The sequence below is a fragment of the Mustelus asterias genome, chromosome 9 (assembly GCF_964213995.1).
Source record: "Mustelus asterias chromosome 9, sMusAst1.hap1.1, whole genome shotgun sequence".
Taxonomy (NCBI): Eukaryota; Metazoa; Chordata; class Chondrichthyes; order Carcharhiniformes; family Triakidae; genus Mustelus; species Mustelus asterias.
In genome coordinates, this window is record NC_135809.1 from 122,031,601 (window position 1) to 122,042,936 (window position 11,336).

The following is an 11,336-nucleotide window of genomic DNA, read 5'->3' on the forward strand; positions in this document are numbered from 1 at the left end:
TGTCCTTAGATGGATGGATCTTTCTCGCTTGAGTTTTTGTTCCATAATGGAAAGCATTTTGTTGAACATTTTGAATTGTTTCTTTAAGTGTTACCGACTGTTTATTTACTGCCATGCCACTTAGTCCATTTAACCGATCAACTTTAGCTAGCTTATCCCTCATACCTATGGAATTCGTTCTAGTTTGCGATTGGAATATGTAATTTTCAAACATAATATGGAATTCAATTGTATTACGATCACAATTTCCCAGTGAATCTTTTACGATGATATTACTAATTTTATCCTGACTAGAGGTAAAATAGTTTTATCCTTGGTTACACAACATATTGCTCTGGGAAACTCACAAAAGCATTGTATTATCTCATCTTCCAGGCCAACTTTGCCAACTTGATTGATAGAGTCGATATGAAGATTAAAATCCCCCCATAACTATTACATTGTCTTTGTTACAAACTCCAATAATTTATTGTTTAATACTCTGTGCGATGGTATAACCGTTGCTAGAGGGCCTATAAATTACTCCCACCAATCTTTTCTGACCCTTGTTATTGCTAACCTCTAACCATACTGATTCTACATTCAGGTTTCCTGAGCCAAGATCCTTTCTCATAACCATCCTTAATTATTCATAGAAACCCTACAGTGCAGAAGGAGGCCATTCGGCCCATCGAGTCTGCACCGACCACAATCCCACCCAGGCCCTATCCCCACATATTTACCCGCTAATCCCTCTAACCTACACATCTCGGGATTCTAAGGGGCAATTTTTAACCTGGCCAATCAACCTAACCCGCACATCTTTGGACTGTGGGAGGAAACCGGAGCACCCGGAGGAAACCCACGCAGACACGAGGAGAATGTGCAAACTCCACACAGACAGTGACCCGAGCCGGGAATCGAACCCGTGGCCCTGGCACTGTGAAGCAGCAGTGCTAACCACTGTGCTACCGTGCCGCCCCGCAATTCCTTATCCCAGGTATCAGTCTGGTAAATTTTTTCTGCACCCTCTCGAGGATCCTCACATCCTTCCTAAAGATTTGAATGGGACGTAATACTCCCTTGTGGCCTAACCAGAACTTTATACATGTTCAGCCTAACTTGCCACTTCCTAAGATCTTTGCACACATGAACCCCCATTTTCTTTTGTCCCTTTAGAACATTTGTCTTTTGTTCATGGGATTTGGGCATCGCTGGCTGGGCCAGCATTCATCGCCCATCCCCAAGGGCATTTAAGTGTCAACCACATTGCTGAGGGTCTGGAGTCACATGTCGGCCAGACCAGGTAAGGACGGCAGATTTCCTTCCCTAAAGGACATTAGTGAACCCAGATGGGTTTTTACGACAATTGACAATGGTTTTATAGTCATTATTAGGCTCATAATTACAGATTATTAGGGCTGTCCCTCCTCTTTTTCCATTCTGTCTGTGTTTGAAATGTTGTATACCCAGATATTTCCAAACTGCGGCCACTTCGTAACCATTTATCTATAATGGCAATTAGATCTAAACCTTTTTTTTCTCCATTCATTCCATTAATTCATCTATCGTATTGTGGATGCTCTGCACATTCAGATAAAGTGACTTCCATTTTATTATTTTAACTATTAGTCCTTCATTAAACTATATATCTCTGGTGCACTATTGCCATTAAAATCTCTGGTCCTTCCTGTCACATTCAGCTTGTCATTACCAACATTGATTATGTTTTCTATTGCCTCAACTTTTATCTTTGGACTTCTAAATTTCCCTTCACACAAACCCTTCTCCCCCTCATTTAACTTAAATCCATTTTCCCTTCTTTGATCATAGAATCATAGAATCATAGAAACCCTACAGTGCAGAAGGAGGCCATTCGGCCCATCGAGTCTGCACCGACCACAATCCCACCCAGGCCCTACCCCCACATATTTTACCCGCTAATCCCTCTAACCTACACATCCCAGGACTCTAAGGGGCAATTTTTTAACCTGGCCAATCAACCTAACCCGCACATCTTTGGACTGTGGGAGGAAACCGGAGCACCCGGAGGAAACCCACGCAGACACGAGGAGAATGTGCAAACTCCACACAGACAGTGACCCGAGCCGGGAATCAAACCCGGGACCCTGGAGCTATGAAGCAGCAGTGCTAACCACTGTGCTACCGTGCCGCCCCTATCATATTTGATAGTGCACTGTTATGTTTATACCTTCTGCCCCTTCCTGTCACACTCTGGTTGCCACCATTTGTATCACTACCTTGTACTATTTCCTTGTTGTTTCGCTTTAGATTTCCAAATCTCTCCTCATGTAAACCCTCCCCCTACTATTTAGTTTAAACCTTCTCTACAGACCTAGTTACATGAATTTCCAGCACACTGATCTCAGCACAGCTCAGATAAAGACCATCCCAATGGTGCAACTCCCTCTTCCCTCAGTGTCCCATGAATCAATACCAATTTTTCCCACACCAATCTTTGTGCCTTACAGTCAACCTTTGATCGTTTTACTCTTTTAACTTTGCTTGTGGCTCAGGTAGTAATTCAGAGATTGAATCACTTTTGTGGTTCTGCCTTTTAATTTAGATCCTAGTTGCTCATATTCCCACAATAGAATATTTTTCTTAGTCATACTAAAGTCACTGGTATCCACAATGACTATGACAACACCCACATTAAGTTCCTCTCCAACCCTGAGGTATTGTCTGAACCCTTGAACTAGGCAGGTGACGTCACCCTTTGGACTCACTCTCTCAGCTGCAGAATATAGGGTTTATCCCCCAAACTATATTGTCCCCTCCTGCAGCTACATTCCTTTTACTGCCAACTCCCCCACCCCCAACTTGAATGATCCCCTACACCATGGTGCCTTGCTCAGTTTGCTCACCCTTGCTGCATCCCCTGCTCTCATCCACACTATTTGAATGAACCTCAAACCTGTTGAACAATAGCAAGGCTAAGGCTCCATCATTGCCTTGGTTACCCATACCTGCTTCACTTGCAGCCATACTCTCCCATCCCTGACCAGGGACAAAATCCAAAGTACCTAGTTTAAGTGGTTTGACTGCCTTCTAGGGGAAAAAAGGTGGCCAGGTAATTTTTCTCCTCTTTGCATTGCAGTGTCAGAAACTTGAACTCCAGCTCACCAACTTGAAGCCAATATTCCTCAAGCTGCAAACACTTACTGCAGATGTTGTTGTCCTGGATCATACTGGTATCTGTCAGCACCCATATGCCACAGCTGCAGCATGTCACCTGCCCCACCATCTTTATTGTGTTTTATTTGACTAAATATCACTCAACTGTTATCTGTAGTGATATTAAGTAGTTTACATATTTAAGCTAGAAATTTAATGCAATACTTATAGCCCCCCAACACAAATTTTTACCAATGCCCTTGTTTAAAGAAATAAAATCTTAAACTTCACCAACCAATCATCTAGCTATTCACCTAATTAATGCATTTGGACACTTGCTAGCTGATGGAGATTGAAAACTATTCTGGAAAGCAGCAATACCTCTTTCCCCCATGACCTTGAATCCTCACCTACGCAAATTCCCAAATTAGCACTCCTACCTCAAAAAACTCTGTCCTTGACTCACTCTTGTGGTCCTGAGCCAATCCGCAAACAGCAATCTCCCACAAACAGTCATGTTATTTTTATCAGGCATTCTTTTCCTGTAGTATTGAGTGAGGGATATATGTTGGCTAGAATAGTAGGTGCAACTCCCCTGTTGCCCATCAAAATAATTCCAGGGGATCTTTTATCTCCAACGTAGAGAAAACAGAAACATGTTAAGTCACAGTGGCTTCCATTTTCCTTCATTGTGGAGCAGATCTTCCATGTCACCTGGGCTTCACATCTCATCAGAAACCTCCAAGTGTGTAGCACTCCTCCAGTGCTGGACTGGAGTGGCAGCCCTTGGGCCTCTGGAGCGGAAGAATGCCTGGTCATGTATTTAAAGTTTAAAGTTTATTTATTTGTGTCACAAGTAGGCTTACATTAACACTGCAATGAAGTTATTGTGGAAATCCCCTAGTCGCCACAGTCCGGCACCTGTTTGGGTATACTGAAGGAGAATTTAGCATGGCCAACGCACCTAACCATTGCAATCCACCTAACCACCCCTTTTCCATTGCTGCTTGTGGGACCCCACTTGCCATGTTACGGCAATAAAGAAACTTCAAACTTACTTCATTGACAGATAAACTGAGATTGCGAGGGTGCTATATAAATGCAAATTTGACTCCCTTCACAATCATGCCCATACATATTCCTCTGAAATACTGCTATTCTGAGCTCTATGAAAACTAAGAATCGTGACATTAAAAACCAGTACTTCTCAGTCCAAGGACCACTCACCTCCTTCAGTTTGCAGCCTGACCTGCTCACCAGCCGGCCAGATGCCCACACCTGGTTGACTATTTCCTTAACCTGACCATGGTGAGGCGATGCACCCCACATCAATGCTACCGCCAAGGCACCGTTTACGAAGGCGTTTTGACCATTGCAAACGCCGAGAAGAGGATGCACAGGCAACTATTTCCTAAAGGCAGGCAGATCAAATGAGCCGACAGAATAAAGACATGGGGGCTTGTATGCAAAGCGCGCCCGCCCCAGCCCAAGTTAAAAGGAGAAGGGGGGGGCGGCGGGAGAAAGGTCTCCCACAGTGATTGCAGCTATCCGGGCTGAGCCACCAGGAGAGAGCCAGAGAGAGGGGCCCGCATTCCAGGCCCAGCCCGCAGACCATGTAGACTGACTTTTCTTTATTATACAGAATCAATCAAACGTGAACGTGAGAAAACGTTACCAAGCGGATCTTCCTCTTGGTGGCCAATTTCTACTTAAAGGGACGCGGAAAGCACAAGAGAGATATGTTTGCTTTATCAGTGAAACAAAACAAGAGAGGACATTTGCGAGGTGAACAATGGCCTCATGTCCAAGTCAGGGCTTTTCAACATGCACACATCCCCAAAAAACAGATAGACGGTTACTTTAATGTCTGCCTGATAAATGCATTTAATTAAATAGGATTGGCACATTGATTGTTGCAAGGAATTGTAGGATCGTGGGGCGTACATAAAGACCATTCTGCCCATTGTACCTGTGCTAACCCTTTGGGACTATCCAATCAGTTTCAATTGCCTGCACTTTCCCATTGCCCTGTACGCCCTCTACCCCCTCCTCCCCTATTTTTTAAAAATTCTGTCATGGCATGTGGACATCCTGGGCAAGGCCAGCATTTGCCCATCCCTAATAGTTCTTGAACTCAAAGGCTGGCTAGGCCATTTCAGAGGACAGTTAAGAGTAATAATGTGGCATGTAATAATGTGGCAATAATGTTACATGTAAGCCAGACCAGGTAAGGACGGCAGATTTCCTTCCCTAAAGGGCATTGGTGAACCAGATGGGGTTTTTACGACAATCAGCAATGCTTTCATGGTCACGATTAGTGAGATTAGCTTCCAATTTCAGCTTTTATTTTAAAATTGGTTTTAAATTCCATTAGTTGCCATGCTGAGAACTGAACCCATGTACGTACCAACCGACTCAAGAACAGCTTCTTCCCTGCTGCCATTAGACCCTTGGATGGACCTACCTTATATTAAGTTGAGCATTCTCTACACCCTAGCTATGACTGTAACACTGCATTCTGCACTCTCTCCTTTCCTTCTCCCCTATGTACTCTATGAACGGCATGCTTTGCCTGTATAGCGCACAAGAAACAATACTTTTCACTGCATACCAATACATGTGACAATAATAAATCAAATCAAATCAAATCAAAATCCAAAGCATAAACCTGGCTTTTGGATTATTCACCCAATGACATTATCAGTACATCACCATCTCCTATATATACCATTTGATATTATTAAACTAGAACGATTGCAGAAAAGATTTATTAGGATGCTACCGGGACTTGATGGTTTGAGTTATAAGGAGAGGCTGGATACACTGGGACTTTTTACTCTGCAGCGTGGGAGGCTTAGGGGTGATCTTATAGAGATAGGTCTATAAAATAATGAGGGGCATAGATCGGCGAAAAAGTCAACATCTTTTCCCAAAGGTAGGGGAGTCTAAAACTAGTGGGCATAGATTTAAGGTGAGTGGGGAGAGATACAAAAGGGGCATTTTTTTCACACAGAGGATGGTGAGTGTCTGGAACAAGTTGCCAGAGACAGCAGTAGAGGCGGATACAATTTTGTCTTTTAAAAAGTGTATAGGCAGTTACATGGGTAAGATGGGTATAGAGGGATGTGGGCCAAACGCGGGCAATTGGGACTAGCTTAGTGGTTTAAAAAAATGGACAAGTTGGGCTGAAGATCCTGTTGGGCTGAAGATCCTGTTTCCATGCTGTAAACCTCTGTGACTCTATGGTTTGTCTGTAAAGTTTTAACAAAATTTCACTTCAAATTTCACTTTTCAAATCGGAGATCGCTCCGTCAGGCAAACCCAGCTCGAACACGCACTGATAATACCTATTAGGATTTCAAGAATAAAAGAGCATCTTCGTAGTTTGTGAAGGTCATTGATTTTCGCACCTACACTGAGCTGTCACCTTACCCGGTGGCGTTCTTATACACCTGACGCCGGCCAGCAGGGGGGCCTCTGCCTAAAGTGAAAAAGGGGGGGAAAAAAGATATACCGCTGGGCTACAAGGAGCTGACTCATTTTAAACTCACTGTGCGTTGATGCACTTACTCTGTCCAAAGGTTCCGACATCTGACCACCTGTAGGCTCTAAGATGCTGCTGGATGTGTTCATTAGTCATGTAAAAGCTGTCATCCGACATGATTTTTAACAAATCCAGTTCGTCAAATGCCTCGAATCTAAAGCGGGTGTACCACTTGAAGCAAGATCGACGGGACAATTATTCCAATACAGATCAAAACATGACCATTTGAAGGTGTTTGGTTTAATTTTAATTAACTTGGGCGCATTTCTAATCGTGTGCAAGAAGGTCAAATATTCAACCCAGATAACGGTCCCAAAGCGGAATGCTTTTGCTAAGTTCAGCATTTAATCCTCACTGCAGTTTTACAGTGTGGTCTGCATCTTAACAGTGGCTGCCGCACAGTACAAGCAATACTTTTAAGTAAAAGAAAGTATTAAAACACGTTAATAAAGTGGAAATACTTGAAGCACTTTTTCGAAGTTTTACATGGTGTATGAACCCAGGCAGTGATTTTCATTACAGTGAGAATATAAGCCTACTTGTGACTAATAAGTAAAACTTTAACTTTAAATTATCACACTGTTCAGCTTTTAGCAGTGTCCCGGGTTAGGAACAAATGCCAAGTGCATTACCCCATATCTGTGCTTGTGTGTGTGCATACTTAGAAACAGGAGGAGGCCATTCGGCCCTTCGAGCCTGCTCCGCCATTCATTTTGATCATGGCTGATAATCGAATTCAATATACTGATCCCCCCTTCCCCCCACATCCCTTTATCCCTTTAGCCCCAAAACTTATATCTATTTTTTTCTTGAAATCATAGATGCACATCCATACACTGCATATATATCGGCTTATATATAGATATCTATATATTCTGCTTATTGAATATATATCGACTTGTATATAGACATCTATGTATACTGTTTATATTTTTATTCTATATATAGTTATATATATCCATATATAGATATCTATATATTGCCTTTAGATGCTTCTCACATAGATTCTTCACAAACATATCTACGTAAATGCACTAAAGTTCTGAAAGTTAATTTCAAAACAAGTTTCTGCAGTCTAAACATTTGGCACATGACACTGTCGATGATGCGAATTCAGTAAGTTGGATTCAATGAGCGTAAAGTGCAGTAGGTGGTGATGTAATAGGTAAGCATGCAGATGGATATAAATATCGTGGTTAGGGGGAGTCGGTATGGCTGTACTGTCAGAGGAAGAAGACTTCACAGAGAGCTCTCCTTTGGCTCTAAGATTGCTCATTTGACGCGGATTGCAAGTTCAAATAAACTTCCTTAAGCCGCTTCTTGAGGACAGGAGGCTCCAATGCAGCCCGCAGATATCCAGAGCACCTCATCTACACGCTGAGCACTCGTCGCTTTTTTTAATGCGCGCCCAAAATAAAGCGAGAAAGTGGAGCTAGAGTCGAATTATTTTTAGTGCAATCGATTCCCAACCACGTGTGCCCATGTTGATCAGGATGTTCTGCAAGACAACAGTTCAACCGGCCTCCTTGCCAATCCTGCTCCTTGGACTGGTGTCTGCCTTGGTGCGCTGTGCCCCTCTCTCTGCCCAGCCCAATGCCACCCTGGAGCGCAGATGGGAGACCCTCTTGTCCCGCTCCATGCCTCGAATCCCGGGGGAGAGGAAGGAGATCAGCCGGGAGACTGACTACTTGCTGGGCATCAAAAGGCTGCGACGGCTTTACTGCAATGTGGGCATCGGGTTTCACCTTCAAGTGTTACCGGATGGAAGGATAAATGGAATACACAACGAGGACCGGTACAGTAAGTACTGACCCCTTTACCACTAGAAGTTGCCGCATACCCATTCATATATAACTAATATCCTATATAATATATAAATTCTCTGAGGGAGATTACACCCGGGTTTCATTTGAGATGGATTCATGGAAAGATCACTATTTTTCTCTGATGCATCTAGTGTGTGTCCAAGATATATTGGCCATTGGAGTTCACACGACAGCTTGCCTTTGATAGTCTAACATTATAGCATAAGTTTCTCTAACGCGAAGGGAAGAGGATAAGAACAAGTCATTCCCATTTTATTGCAAACATGTCAGGGTAACTCTCAGCCAAATAACTTGTCAGATCGCAACAAGTGCCCCCGATCATGAGTTTCAACCTGTGCTTTTTGGGTTATTACATTCTTGCTTCGAGGCTACGAGGTGCAGTTTGCTGGTTGACTTTTGATGCCACTGGGAGGCTTAGGCTAAACCACGCCGCTGTCCTGAAATGTGTGAGGAGAGAGGGTCCCTAACGACCCTAAAAGTGGCAGAAAATACACTTCCTTACAAGTTGCTGTCAGCTCACCGTGTACCTGGGAATGTTGCCATGTCTGCGTTCCTGATGCAACGCATTACCCTAATCATCCGCTTGCTTAAACTCCTAACGCCGCCCATTTCTAAACCGAAATCGCTCTGAGCGATATTGTGTGTATGTTCTTTTTCGGATGTCGAGATGAAATCAGGTGTCTTTTCTTCCCCCCCCCCCCCCCCCCGCCCGCCGCCTCGACATCTGAGCCTTGATGCAAACCTAAAGCATTTGCAACGCGCCGCAGTTTTTTTTCATCGCGCGATATTGTTGTCACAAGATCAAAACGCCTCCTCTAACTAACAGATTGTGGTTTGGTTGGGGTGTGAGGCGGGAAACTCTTTGACATGTTTCTCCTTTTCGCCGTGCATAGGTCTTTTAGAAATTTCTCCCGTGGAGAGGGGAGTCGTCAGCCTTCTGGGTGTCAGCAGTGGGCTTTTTGTGGCCATGAATAACAAAGGCAAACTCTATGGAACTGTAAGTACAAACGAGTTATTGTGCGTCAGTCTGCTAGATGGTTCATATCACTAGCTGATGACATGCGAGTGTATACTTAAGACGACACTTTGAAGGTCTGTTAGATTGGCATTTGACAAGAACTGCAGTTTTGAAATGCTGTATATGTTTTATTGTGTGGGGAGGGTGAACTATAGATATATGCTGCTGCCGTGGATCAGCTAGCCCGTCTTTCAAGTGCATTCCATTCTTTACATTGCCAGCCAGCACATGCACCTACTGTCCTTCCCAATGTAAAATAGGATCAGTCAAAGTGGACCACCCATATTGTCCAGTCTTCCAACATATCGAGCTTTGTTCCCCAGAATTGTGACTGTAATCAAATCTCCTTCCAAAATCTTGCACCACACTTTGCTTGTTACCGGAATGTTAGAAAAACAACTTGTAGCAATAGCGTTTTTCCAAATGTGGCAACTTGCTACGTTTCACCCACCCACTTATAGTTAGGACATTTCCTCTGAGTCAAAAAAAGTTCATCACTAGGAGATTCTTGTTTAACTTACTTCAACTAAACACGTCCAGATACCTATCTCTTGTACAGTATCAGAGCTTTAAGGCTAATTAAATTTGCTAAGTACTAAGAGACAGCAATGCCCATAGCATTTTTTTGTATATGCACACCTCAGCTAAAGCACAACACTTGAAATGGCCATGAACTTCACTTAAGGGGTGCTCTCATAGAAACTACAAGATCGTAGGTAAATACATATGCTGAAGAAATACTGAGAGTCAAGGGGATTGGAAAAGGGGCTAACAACTCCCCAAGGGGCTGCTGGGAATTGGGTAGCTTCCGATGGGAGGGGAGGGGGGATGCGATTGTCCATGTCCACCTCATTGCTTGGTTCATGTAATTCAAAACCAACCAACTTTTCCAGCATACTTTCAATTGATTCATGAAAATGAGTGGTAACGATGAACCTAAGCAGTGTAAACTCGCAAGGAAACTATACGTGCGAAAGTTTTGGCAGATCAACAGTCTGGGTCCTTTTCCACATGTGTTGCAAAAGTGTCTCCATGTCTCCAATCGGTGTTGACATCACTGTGTGTGTGTGTGTGGTTGCTCCTGTCCAACTTTCCCGAAGATGCACCCTCGCAGAATAAATGAATTGAACATCCGTGTTTTTGCAATAGTGTATTAAGCCGCCGCAAAATCCCCACTAAAGAGAACTTGTCTTCTTTACGTTCCAGGCATACTACAATGATGAATGCAAATTCAACGAAATACTCCTACCCAATAATTACAACGCCTACGAGTCCAACGCATACCCGAACATGTATATGGCGTTAAGCAAGAATGGCAAAACAAAGAAGGGAAACAAAGTGTCTCCCATCATGACAATGACTCACTTTCTACCGAGAATCTGAGAGGTGGTCGCCTCAGACATTATCTCAGGAGGGAAGACTAATTGTGGGTTGGGGGCTGAACCACAAGTCGGTGCACTTTCAGGAAAGCTTTATGCAAGATGAGTAGGTCTATCGTATATTTAAATTAATTGTGACTAAATATTTAAGTATGTATATTTTGCTCAGAAGGTTTATTTATAGTTTTGCTGATTTTATATTTCTGCAAACGTTGTTCCGCGTTGTGCGGTATATGGTGCATCGTGTGTGTGTGTGTGTTTTAGCATTTGTCACAGGTGTGCTGCTATCACATGTTTTAAACGTGAATCTGAATTCCTTTAGACAATGGGTTTGCACTGTTTTGAATAATCTGGCGTTAGTGGAGATCCGTGTTTGTTCCACAAAAGTACAAGAGTCTTAGTCTTCACCCACGAGGTTTGGTAAATCTTGTCAATTTTTGTATGTCTCCTGG

General features: G+C 43.3%; 1 protein-coding gene across 1 annotated transcript; it reads left to right on the forward strand.

The window, feature by feature from the left end:
- The first annotated feature begins 8,154 nt into the window (after positions 1-8,154).
- fgf4 (fibroblast growth factor 4) lies at positions 8,155-10,888 on the forward strand. The gene is made up of 3 exons (XM_078221400.1): positions 8,155-8,461; positions 9,381-9,484; positions 10,712-10,888. The coding sequence occupies exons 1-3, from the start codon at positions 8,155-8,157 to the stop codon at positions 10,886-10,888; spliced, it is 588 nt and encodes a 195-aa protein (XP_078077526.1).
- The last annotated feature ends 448 nt before the right edge of the window (positions 10,889-11,336 follow it).